The 26,086-nt window shown below is 43.5% G+C and overlaps 1 protein-coding gene across 3 annotated transcripts in view; it reads right to left on the reverse strand.

The window, feature by feature from the left end:
• KCNIP1 (potassium voltage-gated channel interacting protein 1) overlaps positions 1–26,086 on the reverse strand; it is a 342,826-nt gene that overhangs the window by 35,246 nt on the left and 281,494 nt on the right. For all 3 annotated transcript variants that reach the window (XM_066591093.1, XM_066591092.1, XM_066591091.1), the window contains one exon: positions 10,691–10,815. In XM_066591093.1, coding sequence (XP_066447190.1) covers positions 10,691–10,798 — 108 coding nt within the window. In that variant the 5' untranslated portion in view covers positions 10,799–10,815. The remainder of the gene's footprint in view (positions 1–10,690; positions 10,816–26,086) is intronic.

Genomic DNA, 26,086 nt, shown 5'->3' on the forward strand with positions numbered 1-26,086 from the left:
GGCTACATTCAGATGGGTGACCACAATATCAGGCTGAGAAAGTCATTTCATTCAAACACTCCTTGCATCACTTCTATGAAATTGCGATTCTCAGGCGCCTGTATCACCCGTGTCAGAGGATCGCAAGTGTTCCCCACTGTTTTTAATGGGAAATGTTGCACCGCACTCACATGCACATCACATGGCATGCAAGTGCCATGTGATGTCTTTTATGGTCCCAATGAAACCAATGAGCTGTGATTTTTATCCTTGCAGCATCGCTGAGAGGGAAAATAATCTCTCATATGAATAACTCTATTCAAAGAATGGAGTTCATATTTGTGCAATTCTTGTGCGTCTCGCAATGCACAAAACTCCCACGAGATTCTCTCCTGCGTGAACAAGTCCTCCCTCTCAATGAGTGACGTAGGACAGCCTACTTGACACAGAAGATGCAGCTATGTAGAGTCCTTCTGGGTGAAGGAGGGTAAGTATAAGAAAAAACTTTAGAAAAGCCCCGCAGCTTCTATCTCATGACAGGTGCTGTTAAAGGACACTGGGCTCAGAAGAAGAAATGTGCTCCATGTTGTTTCTATAAAGGATGCCACAATTTAGGGGACAAGAGCCTGAGAAGCTTGGTCACCTTTACCCCACACTCTGCAGTAGCTGGGTTTAAAGTAAAAGGCAACATAACCTGTGAGAGTACTGATGTACATACCTGCTGGAATGCCCTCGCAGCCACTAGTATGTGGGCAGGATTATGCATAAACTCAAAACCTGCATGGAAGACCATTACACAATATTCAGGTAAGTCTTGAGTATGAACCAAGAAATATAGTTGATCCATGAAGGGATTAAGATTTGGGGGTATAGAATTGATGCTATATCATTGGTAGGGTGCTGATAAAAAAGGGAGATTAGTAAGGAGTAGATGAATAGGTCTTCATTGTGCGAACACTCCACCACAGAGATTTGAAGGGGTTTTCTGGTTACTGTACAACACCTTATCAATAGGACTCCCTGTGTGGAAATAACAAACAGAATTATACTTACTTACCCTCCCACAGCCGCTGGGATCCAGCGCTGCAGCCCGCTGTGGTCCTGGTGATTCCTATGACAGATGACATCACAGGAAATCAGGTGACTGCCAATGAGAGACTGCAGCATCATTGCCCGTTCTCCTGGCATTATAGTGCTCAGGATTTGAGTGCCAATACCAGGTCATGTGATTTCCTGTAACCTCATTCATCACAACAAACCCTAAAACCGCAGCGGACTGCAGCGCTGGATCCCATCTGTCACGGATGGTAAAGTATATTTTTGTTTATTATTTTCACACAAGGAATCCTATTGCAAAGGTCTTGTACAGTAACTGGACAACCCCTTTATATTTAGACTCGGGCTACTCTCACACATGCCGTGGCAAATCGTCGTGATTGCGATCTCGGTGTTTAGCCGCGATCTTACTGCTGTTTTTGGATGTAAGTTACTGCCTCCGACAGCGGGTTTTAGCGCACCCCATCTTTGTGATGGGCGATGAGGTGCATTAACTGCAGCAAAACAGAGCAGACAGCGTTCGAAAATTGCAGCGCTAAAAAATGCCGCGATTGAGTGTTACACTGTAATTACCATGGTGTTCAAAACACCACAGTAATCGTGGTAAAAAACAGATGTGTGAGAGTGGCCTTAGAGCGAAAAACATTTTTAAACAAATAATATAGTCCCCTTTATGTGTTGAAGGTGAATTTCGCTTACGTACTCACAACATGGGCGTGAATATGATTTATAGAGTCATGTGCTTTGCATTAAACCGGCTGAATTTATCAGTGGAGGGATGTGTGCGACCACGTCCTGGGAGATATACTAATTAGTAAATGAAGTGGCATCATATTTAATATATTCTCTTTTCTCGATGAGTATGTAGAAGGTGAGGTTCACATTGACATGTGTGAAGACTCATTTTATTTTAGCTCTGGTGATTAGAGATGAGCAAGCATACTCGCTAAGGACAATTACTCGAGCGAGCATTGTCCTTAGCGAGTACCTGCCCGCTCGGAAGAAAAGATTTGGGTGCCGGCACGGGTGAGCGGTGAGTTGCGGCAGTCAGCAGGAGGAAGCGGGGGGGGGAGAGAGAGATCTCCCCTCCATTCCCCCCTGCTCTCCCCCGCCGCTCCCAGCCCCCTGCCGGCACCCGAATCTTTTCTTCCGAGCGGGCAGGTACTCGCTAAGGACAATGCTCGCTCGAGTGATTGCCCTTAGCGAGTGTGCTCGCTCATCTCTACTGGTGATGTTTTATATGTATCAATTGAAATAGAACTATATATATATATATATATATATATATATATATATATATATATATATATATACCCTTCCATGACCGGTGGGAACATGCTGCAGAAGAAGCAATTTGATGGAGAAACTTGAGTCAGACTGCGAGGAGTTAGCCAAGTGGAGTTTATGTTTTATATACCTGTATAATGTTTATACAAAATCCTTCTTTGAGTATAAATAAAAAGAAACGTTTAATAGGACTGTTGTTGCACCCCAGACTGTCATGAACTGCGTCGCTTTATTGGTTCTTAAAACACTGCTGACAAAGAGAATGAAAGGTCGGATGGAATTCTTGGTCTGTCAGCTATTCCCGAGAATTAAAGAATTATCGTAACCTACAAAACAAGTGGAACATAATAAGTATTATCTTGTTACATCCAAGCTGGACGCAAAACATCTTGTCCTGATCCGATGTAATATATTGTCCTAAAGGAATGGATATATACACACAATATACTAGCATGGATAGAAAAATATGAATATAACAAAACCAAAACGAGGGGAGAAAGTAAAATCTAACCCTAACCTACCAATGCAAGGAGACCCCACCTAAAAACGGTATACTCACTCTGATGAGTGCGACCCCCACATCAGGAACCTCGGGCAACCATGACTCTCCCTAGTTGGTCGGGAGGGGTAACATCACTCCTTAGGGAGAGCACCAAGAAGGTGAGTAAGAAGACTTATAAGGCCATCCATGCTCCTCTGGGTAATATGCAAATAAGGGAAATAGAAGAATACCTCTGCAGCACCACCTATTGGATGGCAGCATTCATTCAAATCAATGCTTGACCCTTTATACAGGTCTGTAGAGCAATGATTGGGAAATGAGAACCAAGCCAAAATCAAAATACAGACAGCTGTTTCAGGGTTTTTGCGCCTTATCAGTTTGAGGTAGGATCCTGGCTTGGCTAGTGACAGGCCTATGATGTGGGTTGGGAGGGGTAACATCACTCCTTAGGGAGAGCACCAAAAAGGTGAGTGAGAAGACTTATAAGGCCATTCATGCTCCTCTGGGTAATATGCAAATAAGTGAGATGGAACAATACCTCTGCAGCGCCACCTATTGGATGGCAGTAGAGATGAGCGAGTATACTCGCTAAGGCACATTACTGACAGGTGAGTTGCGGTGGGGAGCAGGGGGAAGCGGGGGGGGGGGGGGGGAGATCTCCGTTCCTCCTCACTCTCCCCCGCTGCTCCCCGCCGGCCCCCGTATCTTTAGAGACGAGCGGGGAGATACTCGGCTAAGGCACTACTCGCTCAAGTAATGTGCCTTAGCGAGTATACTCGCTCATCTCTAGATGGCAGCATTCATTCAAATCAATGCTTGGACTGCGTGAGATATGCTGTTATGTGCAGTACAGTTTTGCCACCATATGTGACCCATGCAGCGTTTTACCCTTACTGCCGTGTTAACAGGGGTTGTAGTAGATTTTACATAAGAATCTGCAACATCAACTGGCATGCAGCCCATTTGAAGGGCCACTCTGGTGTTTTTGTTCACGTATTATGTAACTAGCCCCCCACTATATATAAGTGGACTAGTATTACCTTATTTAGTTATTTCTTTATGGATCCTACCATGGAAGCGCTTTAGAAAGGGACACATAAACTTCTATCACAGTTACTCATGATGATTAGAGGCTCCTGTCACACAGTCATACTAAAGGATATTACAGTTCATCCTCCTGACTGTATACTTATGGCTTGTAGCTTATTTAGGTGAATATACAGAGTAGTGATAATCACACTGTCCTCCCAGAATGCAGAGATGGTGCAGGCCCAAACTGCTCATGTGATGTTGTGCTGATGCATCATGGAACTGATGGCACAGAATGGGAAAGAGAAAGCAGGGGCAAATTTCAGCATCAAGATAGTGCTTGCTTGATAAGCATCAGACAGCAGGCTGCCGTGCATGGAAGTGATTACTTTGAAGGCATCCAGAGTGTGAGACACAATCAGGTAAGGGATACAGAAAAGGAAAATGTGTTTTCACCAGAATGGGCCTTTAAGATTTGCACAGGTCAAATCTGCTCTGGATTTTTTCTGTGGTGTTTTAGATGAGAATTGTACAAATCTAATCTCTTTCACTGTTGCTGTAAATGCTGCAGATTTTCATTAGACTTTGGTATCCTACATTTATCCCCTCTGCAGGCTGTATCTGTAATTCTCAGTTGTTTCTGACCTGATATGCTGTCTCTATACACTCCACACAGCAGCACGCGGGCTAAATAGTGGATTCTGCTTGCTTACTCTTTGTAACACATACACAAAAATGACACAATCATGGATACATTGGAGAAGTACTGAACAGTGTAGAAGTGATTTCAGTAGTTGTAAATCACTCGACCATTAGCTACAGTCACATCTGTTTGTGAATGTCTATCTCTCTTCCTCTCCTCTCTGTATTCCTTCTATGGGTAGCATGAGTCATTACCCTCCTTCACATTTTTATTATCAGTCTTTATTTCTTACTAAAGAGTGGCACCACTTGACAACAGGCAGTGAACAGCAAATTAAAGAGGCAGTGACCCCTCCCACAGGCTGATTGACAGCTTTCATAGTATAATTACACCAAAACAAGGAAAGCTGTTAGTCTGTGTGGGTGGGGTGAGCAGGACTCTCATTGTACTTCCTAGGTACTTTGCAAAACCTTGCTTAGAAACCTACATGTCACAGAGCTCAACATATCTTCCTCTATGATATTCTGTTCTCAGATCGGGCAGCAGAAATCAGCTGACAGGTAAATAGGAATGTGCTGAGCGAAGACTATGACCAATTAAGAGGAGGGGATGTTATACATGATAATGATGGATTAGGTCACCTTATCCCCTATGAAGTTGTGATGAAGAAATGCGTGGGTATAAAGAGAACAGCACCAGTATCATGGTGGATGCAATACTGGCTGGATCAGACCCAAGCACAAGAAAAATGATATGGATGTCAGCATTCCAAAAATGGCAAAATTTATTCCAGGCAGTAAATTACACCAATCAGCAACAGCAACATTTGGTCTCAACATTAGAGTGAATACGTGGAAAAGGATCTAATGTAGAGCCAAAACTTTGCTGCTGCTGGTTGGTGTATTTTTCTGCCTGCATTGGAAGTGCCATGTAACATCTCTCTTTATATTTCCATTTTTACTGTTTTAAACAAACTGTGCTATCCTATGGGAGATGCTCTGTTCTATTTATTGTAACTCTTGGCCCTCTCTTGGGAAGAGCAGATTCAGCAGGTCAAGCATCATATCAGCAACATTACATCTTTTTCTTCTTTTTTATTATATATATATATATATATATTAACTTTTTATTTTTTCTCCATTCCTTTGTGTTTGAGTGCTGGTTAACTATAGAATTAGCATAGCAAGGATGCCCTATAATTGGAAAGGGTATGAAGAAGAGTAACTAAACAGATAAGGAATGTGGAGAATATTAAGGCCCATTTAGACACAACGATTATCGCTCAAAAGCCATCTTATGAGCGATAACTGTTGTGTCTAAATGCATGGACATCGTGCTCTTTTCGTGTACTCATCCCTGATTCCTAGCAAGCTAGAAATCACCAATGACTGTTATCAGAACACTGATTTTCTTAGTGGGTGGCGCTGATAGTATTCTTTCAGCTGGTATCCCGCTGGCAGTTCTCAGCGGGGACACCAGCTGAAAGCTCCGAGAACAATGCAGCTGTTCAATAGCAACAATAGCCAACATATTCCACAGCGCTTTACAAATTGGGAAAAATATACACAAAATAGATCATAACATCCAATAATAAACCAGTGCACATCTTGAACAATAGGAGTGAGGTCGCTGCTCGTAAAAGCTTACTGACTACAAGTAAGTATACAGATAGGTTTCTATGCATATACACATACATAAGCAGCTGTGTTTGTAAATAAAATGATAAGAGGTATGGTGGATTGTGGGGGATGCAGTGGAAAGAAGGGGCTCAGGTTTTCAAGAAAGAGTGTAGGGGCAGGCTAGACAGGAAAGAGTTTTGATTAGGGAATATGGTAGGTCTCCCCAAAAAGATGTGTTTTTAAGGCACGCTTAAAGCTGTGAGTGTTGGAAATTACCCTAGTTGTCGGTATTAGTGTATCTTGAGGCCACCAGGAAGCTAGGGGTTTGACAGGAGGAATGCCCCTCTCACACCCCTAGCTCCTGATTGTCTCAAGAACCTAAGGTTGTGGATGGAGGTAAAGTGGATGGAGAAGCGGCTTTGCAACTCACATAGGAGGGCTCCGTGTGTTAGGTGCTGATCACCTGCAGGCAACAGTTAAGCGGATGTCCCAAGGCCTCCCAGCTGTCCTCCTTGTTGTGCTGTTTGCGGGCTGGTGCCTGTAACGCAGACTGCCCCGCCACTGTTGCCTGCCTGCTCTCCTAAAGCAGTGTGCGCCAGATGTCAGGAACTGTTGGCTCCGCTGCTGCCTCCCTGCTCTTCCAATGCTGTGCAGATACGGCGTCTATGACTTCATGCAGGCCCTCCATTGTGTTCTTCCACATGCCGACCAGCCCGAAGGAAGGTGAGAGGGGAGGGTACTAAGTGGCGCCGCAGCCATACATGCTGGACGCACCTGTGGCCTATTTAATGCAGAGGGCGCTGTGCGATGTGACACTCAGCGGGCCGCCTTGTTCTGCCCGCGGAGCGGACAGCTGGTTTGAACACAGCAAATGCGAGCCTCCAGTGGTGGCGGCGAAGGAAGGCAGATGCAGGCCTCCGTTGATTGGTGCGGGTGGATTTTTCTTGTGGCTGGCCGGCGGGGAGGGTGTTTCAGCAGCCCCAATTCGATGGCGAGGAAGGGGGTTTCACCAGGCCCTCCAGCCGGGGCTGGCAAGGAATACAGGTGCACAGCTCCCTAGATTGCAGCTGCAGCATCACTTTAGTGGGCTGCCAGGACCTGCAGCCCATCCACGTTTGCAACCAATTAGGTACAGGGGGCGTCACCCCCTGTCAATCTTGACTCCACCAGTTCTTCCTGGTGGCATCAAGATACACTAATACCCTAGTTGTCCAGGGTAGCGCATTTCAGAGAACCAGTGCAGCTTGGGAAAAATCTTGTAGGCGGGAGTGAGGGATCTCTCTCACTCTCCCCCCCCCCCCCCCCCGCCGCCCCCCTGAATTTTCTCGGAAGAGTATGCAGTTACTCGAAAAGACCGATGCTCGCTCGAGTAATTGCCTTAACCGAGTGTGCTCGCTCATCTCTAATGGTCATAAATGGCTGCACAGCCAAGTGGAAGAATGTATCAAGTAGGGTACCACAAGGCTCTGTCCTAGGCCCAGTGTTGTTCAACAATTCTATAAATGATCTAGAAGAGGGAATTGAGGGGACACTGATCAAATTTGCCAACAACACAAAGCTAGGAAGGATAGCTCACATTAGAGAAGATAGAGAGAGTATTCAAAAAGATCTAGAAAAGCTTGAACAGTGGGCGGCAACTAAAAGAATGGTAGCTAACAAGGGGAAATGCACAGTCATACATCTGAGCAAGAAAAATTATCTTCTCTGCTCTTCCTTAGTCAGACCTCATCTGGAATACAGTGTCCACAAAAATGCCTTGCATTGCCGTGAAAACGCACGTTGGTGAGCATGATATCAGGCCAAGGTTCTCGGCCCAATATTGCACTTGCCCTGTAGGTAGCCTAAGGGAGAACATCATTAATCTATATAAGTATATAAATGGCCCATAAAAAATATGGTTAAAAGCTGTTGCATGTAAAGTCCTATCGTAAGACAAGGGAGCACTGCCTGAAGAATAAAAAGATTCATTCTCCAGAGGTGATAACCCTCCCCTTTTCCTTTCCTTCCTACTCTTACTTAGGTGGAATTCTCAGAATATAGTTTGCCAAGGCCTCCGCTAATGGCCCTTCACATAGAAGGTGAAGCGCTGAGTGAGAAGCCAACAATCTAGTGGTGAAGTATGTACGTCTAAATGCTCTGTACCAGCTCTAATGACCTTAGCGATGTCAGCGCTTGTGTAGTTGTTTAGAAGGGCCATAAACCTCCTCTGTTTACTCTAGATCGCGCACTCAGTTTATTTAATTATAAAATCACCCATTTGTTTGATTGAGTGTACGCTTAGGGTGTTTTCTCACTCAGACGAAAAGTCTGAGTATAAAAACAAAATCGCAGCATTTCCTATTCTTGTCTGATTTCTGAACAGGAATAGCACTTATTGTGTGATCTCCTGGACATTAGACAGCACTTGGACGGGATGTCTGTGGTGCTGTTCGGTGCAAGTTCTTCACCTCAGAATGTGTAGAGATATAATTAAATAAAATACAAGTTAGGGCTTAGACAGACGGGCGCATGCGCTAATATGCTCACCGCTACGGAACGTATTGGAGCATGAACCAGTGTCTATATTTGACTATCCAAATCAGGACTATTGAGTTTTAAAATATAGTGTGAAGAAGCGTGCTCCCTATCTTTTCTTGCTTGTAGTATTAACACCTGAGAATCCCGCCAGTCAGATCTAAGCCATTGAAATCAATGGTTTTGTTTTGTCCCAGAACAAAATCACGGTCATCTGATTAGGCTTCTATACTGAATCTTTCCCCACAAAACAATCTATCCATCTGCTCAGCGCCTGCTCTACAACATGATGCCTGCAGCTTGGACAGCAGGGTCAAGCCAACAGGTTCTCTTTTAAAAAAAAGACATGGGAGTATTGCCTGAAAAGTAAAATTCCATCTCCAGAGGTGACAAGCCTTCCTTACCATGACAGAATCTGTGGAACATAGTTACGTCAGGAAGTGTTTGCAGCATACGTGGAATGGCATATTACGTACACTGTGAGTTGGTTTACACCAGATGCTCCTGTTTCATAAAAACCGCAAACACAACACAGGTAATGGTGGTTTCACACTTGCTCCTGGATTCCGCTTTCCAACGCCGTTCAGGAAGTAGGAAAAGGGAATCCTTGTGGCTGAACGGTTCCATCTATGGATGGAACCAGTGCTGGGCGCACCCATTGACAATAATGAGGTCTGCCTGCTTTCCGCCCAGCTGCCTGGTTACTGGCTGGAAGAAAAAGCACTGCTGTATTTGAAACCGGATCTGTGAAAGAACCTCAAGTCGGAGGTTCCGATGCAGATATGAACCCTGCTTCAATCAGCCCTACTGTGTTAGGGAGTATAATACAAGTCCCCGCTGCTCCAGTCACGGAAGCTCCTGCAATGGTCTTGTATTGTTCGTCGTTCACATGACTGTTGCAGCAGATCACTGGCATCATGCACAACATGTGAACACTGAGGCCACTGATTGGCTGCAATGGCCACACGAATGATCAACTGCACATGATCACCGTATAGATTTCCAGGACTACAGCAGTGGGGACCATAGTATTGGCTGTGAAGAACAGAAGTCATTTGGATTGCATTACAACTTTTGATTAACTATGTCCCCTTTCTAGACACCTTTCAAAACTGTCTAGTGAAGCATAAAATGTATCTGAAATGTAAAAATCTGGCACACAACATGTTCATCAGGTTTTGTTTTATAGAATTTGAGCAAAAATGTGGGCACTTTTTTAGGGAAGATTTCCTAAAAAACTGAGTTGTCATGATTGCACTATGTGAGACCTTTAAACAGGTAGGGTAAGAGACGGAATGGTGGTCAACACAGATATATACAGCCCTACAACCCACATGGGATCAAGGTACATTCTCTTTAGGCACATAGTAGCCCTGGCATGGTTGTGGGATCACATAAGAATTTGCATTCACAGTCTTCTGCTCACAAGGCTCCTAGCAATACAACAGGTAACTGGCCGGACTCACTCTGCTTCCACGGAAGGAAGGCTCCAAGGCTCTCTGCAGCTTACACTTATTGGCTGCACCCAATCTCTGAGACTCCAGAGCTTTACTCAGCTTATATTCATCAGGTGCACCAAACCTGTTTGACAGACCTCTTGTACTTGCTACCCCACTAAACAACAGCAGCTTACGGAACCTCGCTAGCGTACCATATCCCGCCATTTGTACGACCAACGGTCATCTCTCTGCAAGGTGAGCGGAGCCTACCATTCATCCACTGGACTCCCCACCCCATTATGTTGACCATTTATGCAAACCTAAAATGGCCCGCATTGGGGCTCAAGACAATAAACACAATGTCTCTTGACAGGGTTTATAACATAAACAGGATACAAACAGTTGCACATAAAACACTAATGACCACACATATCCCCTAACTAGATAGGACTGATACTTCTAGCCCCTAAAACTACTATCAAATCCGTCCTACATAAAATCCGTGCATCAGAGGACTGCTGCTTTGGTAGGTTAATAATATCCATTTTAAACATCCCTTAGTGCGGTTTTATTGCGCCACGACAACGTTCTATATTTTATAACACATGAAACACAAACTTACATTTTTAAACCCCCTGTACAGAACTTGGAGCTCTCGTTTTGAAAAATTTGTCTGTGCTTCAAGTTGTTCAAGTCCTTCGGGGCGATAACAAACTGTTGCCATTTCCATCTCATCTTCTATTTTGTCTACAAAAAATAAGAAAACGCATTAATGTAAAATTTTTAAATAAAGACTTTCAAAATCTAATAGATTAACCCCTTAGTGATCAGCCGATTTTGTGCCTTAACGACTAAGCGATTTTCATTGTTGCATTGCAAGGCCTAAACCTATCTCACACAGCCGTATGAGGGCTTGTTTTTTCTGGATGAGTTATAGTTTTTAATGGCCGTACTCTGGGGTACATATAATGTGTTGTAAAACTTTTATTACATTTTTGGGTATTGGAAGAAAAAAAAGGTCCAGTAATTCCACCGTTTTTGGGTTTGTTTTTTTTACAACATTCACTATTCCGTAAAAAAGATAACTTTCTTAATTAGGTCAGCATAATTACTGCAATAAGTTTTTATATATTTTTTTTCTTAATTTCATACTTTTTCACATTAAAAAAAAACCAAAACAATTGAATCTGCATTGCTGCATTCAAGATCCTTGCTATTTTTTTTTCTGCAACAGAACTAAGAGAGGTCTTGTTTTTTCTGGGAGGACTTGTAGTTTTTATTGCTACCATAATGAGGTCCGTGTGACGTTTGTGTTGCTTTTTATTACCTTTTTGTAAGGCGAACATTTTTCAAATTACTTTTACAGCGTTCATCATGTGCGATAAATAACAAAATCTTTCATGGTTCAGGTCATTATAAACACGGTAAGACCTATTATGTGTTACTTTTCAAAAACATTTTTTGCATCTTATCCATTTTAAACAGAATTTTATGGGAAAATGTGATTTTTTCTTTAAACTGAATTTTTTTCCTTAAATTAAACTTTATTGAACTTTGTTTTATGATATTTCTTAGTCCCCCAAGGGTACTTGCAGATGCAATCTTTCGATCACTAAGATAGTATACTGCATCACATATGTAGTGCATTCTACTGAGCTTATGACAGCAGCTTAATAGACTTTGCCAGAGGTGGAATGTAATAGGCTGAGTTACATGGCAAGCATAGAGGCCTTTGTCAGGCTGTCATGGGAACCCATTGGTACCTTGAGATAGGTGACAGAAGTAGCCTCTCCCTATCATCTGCTTGCATGTTGCAGTTGCTATTGTTTATGGCATGTAAGAAGTTAAACTGGCAAGATGTGAGGTTTTTCCTTCCCTGGCGGTTAGAGACGGTGCCTGGCTGTCATTAGTGAGTGAAGCTTCAGCCTTAGGTCTCCTGCACACGAAGAATTTCCACATTAGATAATGCAATCCTATGCAGACAGCCGCAATTTGACTGCGTGAAAACTTGCGCGGTAAACAAATCACAGCATGTCCTATTCCTGTGCAAGCCTCGCAGAGGCTCACACAGAAACATTACCGCTGATGCGCCAGCTCTGCACTGCGCATGTATGGCTGTGCGCCAGCCGGCACATTGCTGTACAGAGAAAGAAGATGCCGGACAGGTGGGGCACGGATCCAACACGGCCTTGTGCAGGCGGCCTTAGGAAACTTTATGTGCAGATTTAAAGCCCATTAGTGAGGTCAGTAGAAAGGCATATTGGCTGTCAATAAGGGGTTAATGTTCAATGTTATTGTATTCATTCCAGAAATTTAGACCAAAATTATATCAAGTGTTGGAGGAGTAAAAATACATTTCTTAAAGGGGTAATCCGAAAGTTTCAAATTTTTTTCTAATAGATGATCGCTGGGGATCGGCTCCTCAGATGCCCGCTGATCAGCTGATACTCGGGGTCACTATCACTGAGTACAGCGCAGGAAGCAGAAACACTGACCATAGTGCATTGGCCCGGGTTAGCACTGCAGGTGCAGCTCCCATTGAATTCAACAGGCGCTGCCTACAATACCAACCTGGGCTGCTGCTGCGCTATGGTCAGTGTTTCTGCTTCCTGCACTGTACTCAGTGACCTCGAGTATCAGCTGATCAGTGGGGATTTAGGCAGCAGGTCCCCGACAATCATCTATTAGTAACCTGTCGGTTATCAATAGAAAAGATGAAAAAGAAAAAAGTTGTTGAATACCCCTTTAACATGCAATGATCAGGCATCAGATCAACAAATATAAACATACAAGGACACATTTATAAAAACTGACACAAACATTTTGGGGTTCGATCTGGAGTACAGATGGCATAAACACATGATCTAAATCTATAGAGCACCAGCTCGCCTCCGCGTTATGCATTTTTCCTGATGGTTTCAGCCTGAAAGTGTTCCTCTGGCCTCCGGCACACAATCGTATTTGAGGGCATGTCCTGTCTCTGTTACTTCACAGCCAGCACACTGCCCCATTATAGTACATTAGGCTATGCACATGGACGTTTTCACACGGAAAGAACTCATCACCTCATCACATATCCTATTTATGTTGGATGAGAAATAGAACATGCCAATGCATATCAATGTGCTGTGTCCGTGTAAATTGGGCAGCACATGGTAGAACCATCTGTAGGAGGCTATAAAGAGGAATGCTGGTATATGATTTTCCATGTGGCTCCAGATATTGCAGGTATTCTCCCCTAAAATAGCCTCCTACATATGGTATGTAAGATGCAAGATGCCACAATATATCTTCTAATACATTCATATCTGAAAGTGATAGTCGTTGTGTTTAAAAGGGGCTTAACCCCGGTCACGTGTCTTTACTAGATGAAGACTATCTTTACTAGATGAGTTCTATTTTGTTACATTGTATCCATCTCCCAAGCTGTTCTTCTCCTCACTGTGCTCAGCTCATTTCTTTCTGGTTATTGGAAATCAGCAGTATTGTAACACCGCTGCTTCTCAGGCCAGCAGGATACGGCCAGGTACTAATAAAAGCATGGAGGCACAAGGCAGAAAAATTATATTACGGCTTTACAAAGCATTAGTACAACATCATCTAGAATATTTGGTTCATTTCTGGGCACGGCTCAATATAAAGGATGTGCTGAAGTCAGGAAAGGTACAACAAAGAGCAGCAAGACTGATTTAGGGCTTGGAGCATCTTAGTTATGAGAAAAAGTAAAATAATTACATTTGTTTAGTATAGAGAAGAGTGAAGGCAGTATTATTGTTTTTTATATACAAACATAATAAAAGACACACCCTGCTAAGTCACGCTATTTCCTGTTAAATAAATATATATATATAGATTTTTATTAAAAAAATCCCTAATCATCTCATGATTGGGGATTTTTCGAGGCCGGTTGAGAATAAAAACCTCAATGCATTTCAAAATCTGAAATATTTTTTGTCTTTTTAGGGCTGAGTATTGGGGGTTTTGTGTGTTTTTAGTTCTGTTTATCCAAAACAATTTCTTTATTTCTTTGGCCTATCGTGTTAAACACAATACTGGATCATAATGGAATAAAGAAATTGTTTTGGATTAACATAACTAAAACACACAAGAATCTTAGAAATTATTATTATTACTGACATTTCCAGCTATTCCATGACTTTCATCAAATTCTCGGTATTACAGGTTTTCCGTGACGCATATGAACCCTAAATTTCCATGTCCAAGAGAAGAGAAGTGGCACACAAGTCATGAGCAGGGATGGATAAGTACCAATGGTCACTATGTGGCCACCTCTGCTTCCCCCATGCAGTACTGTATATTAGGAGAATGCGGTCCTTTAATCCATTTATCACTAAAGGAGTATCTGAGATAGATGTGCCATCTATGCATGTGGTTCTCTCCATTGTAGTTTATGGAAGTTGTGTAATGCTAGGCTGTTAGCACAGAACCCATAATCTACAATGCAAAAAAGCCACACACTTGCATGGAGTGTGGCTTTTTCTATTGTAGTGTTGATTGGTGGGGAGAATTGGACTTCATTCTCCCAACAGGTGGGAGTCCTGGAAGTGGAACCTGCACCTATCAGACATTTATGACATATACTTTTGATTTGTCATTAATGTCACAGATGGTAATACCCCTTTGAGTTTCATTGGGTGGCTATGGAAATGGTTCTGTATGACAATATGACGAAAAGGGTTGTGCCCCCTGCTCTGGCCGAAGTGGATGTCCTCTTGCTATAGCCGACATGCAGATATTATTATTATTAAATATTAATATTAAATATGGTAATCTTTCTGCATAATAAAGTTCAGTCATCCCATTCATCACTTTGACTGTCTTGCCTCTTAAATAACTCCAACTCTATTACACTCTTTGTTAAAAAAAATCCCAAGCCCCTAGAAGGAGTTGTCGTTTTGCTGCAAAACTCGGCCTGAAGTTACATCTCAGACAGATATACAAATGATTAGTGTTATGGTGTGATTAGATAAACAGTCTACACCACCTGAGGCCCTAAAATTGGTTCCACCCATGGCCTTTTAAAAGCTCTCACAGGCTACTTTTGTGTAGTGGACCTCTTATTCCGCTTGTGTAGAGCTTGTTGACTACCAGACGCCTCTACGATGCAATCAAAGAAATTTCGCCCAGTTAACAGAGTTTGAGAGAAGGCATATTATTGGAATGTGATAAGATGGATGCTTGTATCAACGAACTTTCCGCCACTTGGGCCATTCTGACCAGACTGTTAGGAGGAGTTGGGACTAGTAGATGTGTGAGGGCAGACATATAAGTCAACTGGGCTCAAGACACCTTCGACAGACCACCAGTAGAGGAGATCTTCTGATTGTCTGACAAGTACAAGCAGCTCCAAATGTTTCATTGTCCACAATCCAGAGAAAGGTGGCACCATCGTTACAAGTCTCTATGTCTGTCAGAACCATTCCCAGGCGCTTAGCTGAAGTATATTTAGTCTTGCAGTGCCCTTTACTTATATTGCCTTTGACACCCCCTATCATTTCCTCCATTTGCAGTGGTGTCGTGAACAATGAAACTGGACTGCTATGTAGTGGAACTGGGTTGTCTTCAGCAACTATTCCAAGCTTAATTTGGGCCCTGATAATAGCCATATTTGTGTCTGAAGACCTAGCGGTGAGCACCTCAATCCTGTCTTTGCTGTGGATCAGCACACTTCCCCCTACTGGTGTGATGGTCGGCGGGGCCATCCATATGACAATCAGTCACCACTAGTAGTGATACGAGGGACAATGACAGCTCAGCAATATGTTCAGGACATCCTGCAGCCACATGTGTTCCTCTCATGGCAGGGCATCGAAGAGGCATTTTCCATCAGGGCACTGCTTGGCCGCACACACAGGATGTCACAGAAATACCTCCACAAAATTGTGACACTTCCGTGGCCTGCCCGGTCTCCAAAGTCATCGCTAATAGAGCATTTATGCGACCATCTGGGACGCCGATTTCGACAGTCTTTGAGTTTTTATGATCTGCAGGCTCAGTTACAGCAAATGTGGACCGATATGCAGCAGGATACCATACAGAACTTGTATGCCTCCATGGCTGCGAGTATCATATCTTGCAGCCAAGCTAAAGACGACCCAACAGGGTAACCACAAGGTACTAGAGCTTCCCTTCAAGTGTTCAGTTTTCTGCAATAAATTATCCTTTGGCTCCACTATTGTAATCACTTACTTATATCCACATTACAATGACACATAGAAAATATAATTTTTTGTTTGTACACCACAAACAGTGCTAAACAGTGTATGCAGTAAGCGCCCAATTGTAATCGAAGAGTTGTGGCGCCAAGAAGACAAGGACATTTTTTTTGGGTTTCCAGCATTGCAATTTGATAATAACCATGGGCATCAACCTACTCATGGAACAAAATATAAAGTGAAAAGTTTTTTCACATGTGAGAGCAAAGATGTTCTCTACCTAGTAAAGCGTCCCTGTAGGGAAGCATATGTAGGTCAAACTTCTCGTACTATTAGAGCCCGACTGAATGAACAGTCAGTGATTAGGAACTTTGAAAAACAGGAGAATGAAAAAGCAAAAATAAGAGTTCTGGTGATCACATGACGACCTAAAACGTACGTTTGGGGAAACACTGGTTGCATTATGAAAAGAGAAAAGACACAAGAGGGAATTTACTAACTCTCATGCTTCGTGTGTAAAACTGATAAAGTTGCATATTCTTGCACAAAAAAGACAGGCACCAAAATTGACTTCTTCATACCAGAAAACTGTTGCAAATAGCACAATAAATTCCTACCACAAAGTGTCGAGGGGGGCGAAATGTGCATGCAAATAAAGAACAGTGAGAGGGAACCCACTGAAGACAATATAGTAACATAGTATGCTAGGCTGAATAAAGACAATGTCCATCTAGTTCAGCCCGTTTCAGCCCCCTTGTTGATACAGAGGAAGGCAAAAACCCCAAGAGGCAGAAGCCAATTAGCCCATTTGGGGGAAATTTCCTTCCCGACTCTGTAATAGCAATCAGAATAATCCCTGGATAAACATTTCATAGTTCCTACCTAAATATAAGACTGGGATCAACAACCCGCTGGTCACCTAATGTCTATATCCTGTAATATCCTTCCGCTCGAGACAGATGTCTAGTCCCCTCTTAAACTCCTCTATGGATTTTGCCATCACCACGTCCTCAGGCAGAGAGTTCCACAGTCTCACTGCTCTTACAGTAAAGAACCCCTTTCTGTGTTGGTGATGAAACCTGCCTTCTTCTAGACGTAGCGGATGCCCTCTCGTTACCGACGCAGTCCTTGGTATAAACAGATCATGGGAGAGATCCTTGTATTGTCCCCTCATGTATTTATACATAGTTATTTAATTGCCCCTTAGTCGTCTTTTTTCCAGGGTGAAAAGTCCTAATTTTGATAGCCACTCTGGGTATTCCAGTCCTCTCAATGGGTTCTATTCTCTGCGTAATGATAGGCCCATGTGAATAAGCCATAAGTCTTAGGGCGGATTCAGACAAACCTATTTACCGAGGCATTTCCACACGTAAAAAAAATGTGCGAGTATAACGCGACCAAGCGATGCCTTCGATTTGAATAGAGTTGGTCTATTGTTTTTTTCTGTACAAAATCTTCGTCCGCGGAAAGATAGGACCTGCTCTATCTTTGTCTGTGTTACACAGAAAGCTGCCATTGACCTCTATGGCAGGTGAAAAAAAGAGGGGGAAGGAGTTACCCTGCGTACAACGGGGAAAAAAGAAGACAGCGTGGCCTACTTAGGAATTTAATTGCCCTTCTAATCCACATGAAGGGTGTAACATGCAAATGTCTGAATGGGCATTTCGATCGCCAAAAAAAACGATCGATCTGCTAGGACGGACGTATCCATGCGAAAATCTGTTCCGTACCAGTGAACATATTAACACCGACGCTCGTCTGAATTAACCCTTATCCACAAATCAGATCAGAGCAGTGCAGGCTACTTTTTTTTCACGTGATCCGTGTGAAAAAACTAATGTGTGAACTGGTGCACTAGCATGGATCTATGTGCTGTCAGTCTAGTCTGTTGCAGCACATGAACTGAAGGTACGCTTGTGTGCATTAGTGCTAAGACTGCATAGTGAAAAGATTGAGCAGCATTGTTCTCAGGGCTTCGACAGATGAACGTAAGTGCAAATACGCTCCCCGCAACGCAGCATATTTGCGCATGAACAAGGTTTAGAGATAGCAATAATCAGGCTGTTGCACACGTTTCTGGGCCAGCGCTCACGCACATGTGATATTCCCTTTCCATGGACTGAAATGGCTAGTAAAGCATAATAAGGGCCAGCTGCCTCCTGTTCCATCCATCCCTTTGCTTTTTTTGAACCTGCCATAGACTTCTATTGCAGGTTAGCTGCGTAAACTGCAGAAAGATAGAGCAGATCCTATCTTTTCACACGTGCAGGAATCGCGCAATAAAAACATGCTCATGAGAACAAACCCATTGAAATCAATGGGTTCTAGTTGTTGCGTTTCGCGGGTGTGATATTCACAAGCGCAAAATCGCGTGCAAACACAATTGTGTGTTTAAGCCCTCAGTTAATACAATACTACACAGGAGAACTGAAGAATACCTCTTATTTAGGCAACTATTTTCTTGGTGGCTGAAACAGAATGACTTGGGACTTATCGCTCATCACCTTGCCGGTGGCCAAGTTTACACTGAACAACTATTGTTTGAATGCACTCTTCGAGCAATATTCAGCCGATACTTGTCCTATGTAAGGGCTCATTCACGTGGGCGTGGAATTCATGCAGCCATTACCTGTACAAAAAATGACAACTATAGCTGCAGAAAATCATATGAACGGACAATTTTTCATGCTGAGGTCCTGAGTTTCAGCCGCACTTTTTTCACACCGAATGGGGGTACTGAAAATATGCGGTGTTGGAGAAAGAGATGGGGAGAAGCCCCCGGGCTTCCCTTCATCTCCCCAAGGCTTCCCTTCATCTCCCCCGGGCTTCCCTTCATCTCCCCAAGGCTTCCCTTCATCTCCCCCGGGCTTCCCTTCATCTCCCCAGGGCTTCCCTTCATCTTTCTGGGCTTCCCTTCTTCCCCGCGTTGAAGGGAACCCCCAGGCTGATGAAGAAATGCCCTGGGGAGATGAAAAGAAGCCCCGCCACGGGGATGAAAGGAGTCCCCCACCGCAGGGCTTCCCTGTATCCCCACGGGGACACAGTACGTCTGAGTTTAGCGGCGTGGCAGAATTCCCTCCCCCTTTCCTTTTTTCCAGCTCCCACTCCCATAAGAGTCTATGGACACTCCTGTGCTTTGCGCACCAAAGATAGGTCAGGACTTATATTTTTGCGCAGCAGGGATTTCTGTTGTTGAATTTAAGTCGCTGATGTCCTATTTATTTAGGTGCGATTTGTTTTGCACAGCTAAAAATTGTTAATCTGAACGTTTCCATAGGAAACCATTGGCTCTAATTGCGGCAATTTTTTTGTGCATGTAATTTAGCTGCGCAAATTCCTTCATGGGAACAAGCCCTTATACTGCAGTACATTTACTGCAGTTCTGTTTAATACTATCCCTCATTGAGGCTAACAGTTACATGGGCGAGTGCGATATCGGTCGGAGAAGCATGGACCAATATTGTACTCTTGAGGGCTTAAACACATGAGTATGTTTTTCTCCCCTTATACAGCTGTGATCATCAGGGCTGTATAACAGGATAAAATGCAAGCACGGATTTCAATAGGATTTCGTTTTCACTGCTGGGATTTCTCGGCCGTGAATACTATGGCCGAGAAAAGATCAGACATGCCCTACCTTCCCCGCACGTGGTGAATACATAGTACAGGGAAGACCAGCTGCTATCTTCCCGCCTCTTTTTTCGAACTCCTGCGCTCTGGCGTGGAGTTTCAAATGCCGGTGAGGAAAAAGAAATCTCCCTCATTCAGGCGCAGCTGCGCTCCATACTGCCGAGTGTAGTTGCGCCAACAGCAGTTTTGGCCCTAAACCCGCAAATTTTCCTGCAAAAAAAACGCGTAGCATCACCAAACATGCAAAGTATAGAAGGAAAAGATATATTCCACAATGTATCACCTGTGCAAACATGATTGCCTTATGAGGAGGAAAATTAAATCATGATTACTGCTTAAATCAGATTAAAAAATAAATCACCCAGAATGATCGTAGAGCTGTTATACCATGCCAAGGACCTGAGAACATAGTGGTGCCAAAAGACGGATTTTCTTTTTACACAATTGAGGTAGTTGTCAAGAATAAAGAGAAAAAGAACAGACCTTACTGGGGCCATCGTTCCGGTTAAGAGACATGCAGATAATATTTGGATGGTTTTACAGAGATGTTTAACTTTTGGCGACGAGGGTATATAAAACCTTAACAGGATTTTCCCATTAAGTTAAAAACTGCTGAAGTGATGCATGATGTAAAGCAAACTTTTAAGATACGTCTATTTTTTTATACAGTAAAGTGTTTCTACCTTCAGCTGCTATTCAGCTGTGAGAAGTTTTCACAACGCTGCAGAATACAGACCTTTACAACACAGCAAGAAATATAGTGGGCAGTTGTGAGGGTTATAGATCGTCAGACAGGGCTGACCCAACACAAAGGTCTAATGAGTTGGCCCTGCCACCCACCTGAACATTCTTCATTCATCTCCCGATCCCTTCACGATCAACTAGTGCCTAGATAGTCCCCCACACAGTAATAACACCCTTGTTTGTGCTCTACACAGTAGTGTCACCCACTTTAGGGCCCTATATACTACTGATGCCCATTTTTAGACCCAGCACTGTAATAATGCTACTTTCAGTGTTCCCCAAGGCAGTAGTATTGCCCCTTTTGAGTCCTATATAGTAGTAATACCCCTACAGAGTTTATAAGCCCATTTGTGTCCCCCACAATGATAATGTGACTTTCTCAGGGACTTATACTCACATAACCTCACACACAGGAACGCTCACCTCTTGCTGTTTTCTACTGGTTGGACCCATCACTGATGCTCAGTATCTCTGGATACAGTTGCCTATCTTGTTTCCCCCGTCTTATTTTAGGGAAGCTGCTCTGCTCCTCACTTGACTCCCTTTCTTCTTTGTCTACTCCCTTTTGTTCTTTGTCCTCTCACCAATAAGACTCTGCCACCTGTGCCTTCCTCTTGTTCCTGATGTCCTGCTGTCACTTCCCACTGCACCTGACTCGTCTTTATGGGAAAAAGATGGGGATTGACTTCTGACATCTTCGGTCCCTCGCCATTACCAGCTCTGCCTCCAGTTTACAATCAGGGTTAACCCTTTCCAATCCACTGTCTGACGTCTGAAGACATTATGATTTAAGGTTGTACAGCTCCGATGTTTGAAGACGTGCGTCAGGGTTCTCTTACTGTATAATGCCAGCCTCTCTGCTGTCGGAGCCTATCCAACGTGTTACCTCATGCAGTACTGGCTTTAGCCAGCATATAGCGCCGTTGTATAACAGCAGGAAAAAAAATAAACCCCCTAGGAAAACCAGGATACAAATTGGATTGGAAAGGGTTAAGGTCAGTTTACATCTGCGTTGGATCTTCCGGTTGGAGGTTCCATCACAGGTTTGCGACAAAAATACGGAAGGAAAAGCACTGCATGCAGCGCTTTTTCCTCCAGCTAAAGACAGATGGGCAGAAAGCGTACTTCATTATAGTCAATGTTCGATTCCTTCCTAGGACAAAGCCGTTCGGCCATGGGGATTCCCCTTTCCTGCACCCCGAACAGAACAGATAAACAGAACCCCCGAGTGCAGATGTGAAACCACCCTAAGTGATGCTCCCCTGCTTAATTTTCAACTGTATTCACATCCGTCCATAGAATGCAACCAGTTAAAAAATGGTGCTGCCAATAAGGGACACCCTGTGTGCATCAATTGCCCTATGGTTAAAGTGGCCTTGTTTGTAGCATTCAAACAATGGAAACTATTGGAAAAACAGCAATTGCCCAATTTTTTGGAATGTTTTTCAGCTTTATTTTAAAGGCATGCACTTTGTTGTAAAAATAACTCTTATCCTACAGGTCAGTACGATTAGAGCAATAACAACTTTACAAAATAAAATACCTTTTAAGGGTTTGTTCTCACACTGCAGATTTGTAGTGAAACTTCCCCAGAGGAAAATCTTAAAGGAGATGTCCCGAGGCAGCAAGTGGGTCTATACACTTCTGTATGGCCATAATAATGCACTTTGTAATGTACATTGTGCATTAATTATGAGCCATACAGAAGTTATAAAAAGTTTTATACTTACCTGCTCCGTTGCTGGCGTCCTCGTCTCCATGGTGCCGACTAATTTTTGGCCTCCGATGGCCAAATTAGCCGCGCTTGCGCAGTCCGGGTCTTCAGCAGTCTTCTATGGAGCCGCTCGTGCCAGAGAGCGGCTCCGTGTAGCTCCGCCCCGTCACGTGCCGATTCCAGCCAATCAGGAGGCTGGAATCGGCAGTGGACCGCACAGAAGAGCTGCGGTCCACGAAGACAGAGGATCCCGGCGGCCATCTTCAGCAGGTGAGTATGAAGACGCCGGACCGCCGGGATTCAGGTAAGCGCTGTGCGGGTGGTTTTTTTAACCCCTGCATCGGGGTTGTCTCGCGCCGAACGGGGGGGGGGTTTAAAAAAAAAAAAACCCGTTTCGGCGCGGGACATCTCCTTTAAGTAGTAAATGCACACCAAATGGTGCAGATTTTTGTACAGATTTGCTGCAGCCTTCACCCCCTGATTGAATAGGAGTGAAAATGCGCACCATTTACAAACATGCCAAAAGTAATGGGATAGGAACAAATATCATGTATGACCTCCTTCAGTCCAGCGAAGTGCAGCAGTTTGATAAGGTATTGATTCCACAATTGGACGGATATTAAGCCATGGCATCTGGATAGCCACCCAGAGTTTCGGGGTATTTGTAGGTGCAGGATCTTGTATGCGGATAAACCTCTCCACCAAATCTCATAAATGCTTGATTGGGCTCACGTTGTGCATATGTGCAGGTCACACAATTTGTAGGAACTCTCCAGAATGCTCCTCGAATGAGTTGTAGTGAACTTTGGCCTCATAGCAATGTGCATTATCCTGCTGGAATATCCCCTCATTGTGGGAATACATGAAGTCCAGGAAGGGCTTCAAATGATTACCAAGCAGTGAAAAGAAGCAGGCCCAACCCATGTCATGAGAACACACACCACACCAGTATGTAGCTACCACCAGCCTTGTTGACAACTGGGATACATGACATTTTGGGATACATGACACACACATGAACCTTGCTATGAGCCCCAACCAATTGGTGTCTTGACTTATTGGACCATGATACATGTTGCCAATTTTCTAGGGTCCACTTAGCAATATTACAAGCCCAGATGAGGCTTGCCGTGGACACGTTTATAGAGGTACTCTGGTGAGTCTTCTGCTTCCATATCTCATAGAAGCAAAAGAATGCTGCACCTGCCTGCAAGGTATGCGTTTGGGACCTCCTGCATTGAAAGTGGATGTGATTTGTACTGGAGCTACTTGTCTGTTCACATGGAAAATTCTAGCCAGACATCTCAATCATTACGCACCCGTGGGTGGCCACATCGATGTTCATTGTGGGTGGTAATGCCTTTTATGAGCTTTTCCAGGTACACACACAACACTGTAGATCAAGGAATGTTAAATGCCGGCACAACTTGGAAATGGAATGTCCCATCCGTCTCGCACCCACTATCATGCCTTGTATAAACACCTGATAATTCACATTGCCTCGCCATGAGCACATTGGCCAGTGTTCAACCTCACTCATAAGATAACACCTCACAGCTAGAGATAGGCGAGCATACTCGCTAAGGCAAACTACTCGAGCGAGTAGTGCCTTATTCGAGTACCTGCCCGCTCATCTCTAAAGATTCAGATGCCGGCGGGGGGTGGGGGCGGCGGGGGAGAGCGGCGAGGAACGGGGGGGGGGGGGGAGATCTCTCTCTCTCCCCCCCCCCCTGCTCACTCCCGCAACTCACTGCTCACCCGCGTCGGCAGCCGAATCTTTAGAGACGAGCGGGCAGGTACTCGAATAAGGCACTACTCGCTCGAGTAGTTTGCCTTAGCGAGTATGCTCACTCATCTCTACTCACAACTTATACAGGTGTGGGCATTCCTAAGCCATCACCTGAGGCAAAGCCACTTCATAATCAATTTACACACTGCTATCCCATGACTTCTGGCATGCATAATTTGACATGATATGGATTGCAATTTAGATTTAAGATCCATAGCAGAAGTTATTTACACTGAAGATTTTCCCTGCAATGAAATTCCGAAAATCCCATCCACATCCCATCTACTGTGTAAAATTTGAAGCATTTGGGACCCATGTGAACATACCCTAAAAATGAAAAAAAAAATATCTTCTGTCTCAATGTTGTAGTATCTGTAACTTTATTTTTCTGTCAGTGCAGCCATATGAAGGCTTATTTTAATTGTTACCATTTTAAGTTACAGTGCCTTGAAAAAACATTCACTCCCTGGTATTTTTTCTGTTTTGTAACATTATAACCTCCAAGTATGGATTAATGTTTGTTGTGGGTTTGTACCATTTGATTTATGCGTACCACTTTGAAGATGCAAAATAATTTTTACTGCGACACAAGCAATAATTAAGACAAATGCCGAGAACTTTAATGTGCATTAGTATTCACCCTCTGAAAGTCAATGCTGTGTGGAGCTTATCCTTGCAATTGCAGATGCAAGTCTGGAGTACGCCTCTATTAGCTTAGCGCCAGGGATGTCAGCTTGAAATTTTCTTTTTTTCTGGACAAATTATCCAAATATCACAGCAAACCACATTGGAAAACCACAATGAATAATAGATTATACGTGATACAGGTCTATAAGCCAGGAAATGATATGAACTTATTACCAGCAGTTACTATGAGCTGTAAAATGACAATAACAGTCATAATAACCTGCTGAAGTACAAAAGACACCTGAGAACAGGTGGCTGGCAGCGGGCACTGGGTGCACCTGAAGCTACAGCCTGCTGTACCACAGTACACTCTTGGGCGCCCCTATTATTAGATCCGTCAGCAGCTCGCTTTCCTGACTCCTGACCCTGAAGCAACCGTAAGCAGGTGGGGCAGCCGTACAAGAGGCTGAGTGATTGATTTTAAAGTGCCCTGTAGTCTACTAAGTGTTTTGAAATCAATCACTCAGCCTGTTGTGCAGTGGCCCCACCTGGTTACTGTTGCCTCAGGGTCAGGAGTCAGGAAAGTGATCCGCTGCCAGATCTAATTATACGGCTGCCCAACCTGTTCCATCCCTCCAAAATATTTTTTTTAATAAAAATTAAACAATACATTATATGTGCCTCAAAGTGGTGCCATTAAAAAATACAACCCGATCCACAAGCTTCTTGGAACACGTGACGATGCAAAAGAAAAAAAAATCAATGGGTCATTAAAATGCAAAATAAGCTGCTCACTAAGGAGTTAATATTGTAGGAAATGATTTAAAAACCTGATCTGTCTGAATTATGGCTAGAATGCTAACCCATTACAATGTGTTTTGAAATAATCCTTCCACACTCAGGGTTGTCTTGATGCCGGTATGTTCCCGGTAAGCATAAAGTCAGTTCAAAAAGTTATGATATGTCTAAAAAAAAAAAATGAAGGATGTATTTATTTATTTATTTCACAGACACTAAATTGCTCTAATTTTTAAGGATAGTTCAGTCATTTCTGGATGGTTGGCAACCTTGTTTAGGATTTTTGGCCATTTTTTCAGGTACAACTACGCCAACTAATTTAAGTTAAATAGGATGCTTTGGTGTACAGCTGTCTTCAAGTAATGGCTCAGATTCTCAATAGGATTGTGGTCCGGGCTTTTGGTTAGACTACTCTAAGACATTGAATTATTCAATAGTTAAAACACTCTGGTATACCTTTAGCAGTATGTTTAGGGTTATTGTCCTGATTCTGGTTTTCGGCAAGAATTGTCTGTGTTTACTGCCATCCATCTTTCATTC

The sequence above is a fragment of the Eleutherodactylus coqui genome, chromosome 2 (assembly GCF_035609145.1).
Source record: "Eleutherodactylus coqui strain aEleCoq1 chromosome 2, aEleCoq1.hap1, whole genome shotgun sequence".
NCBI classification, from domain to species: Eukaryota; Metazoa; Chordata; class Amphibia; order Anura; family Eleutherodactylidae; genus Eleutherodactylus; species Eleutherodactylus coqui.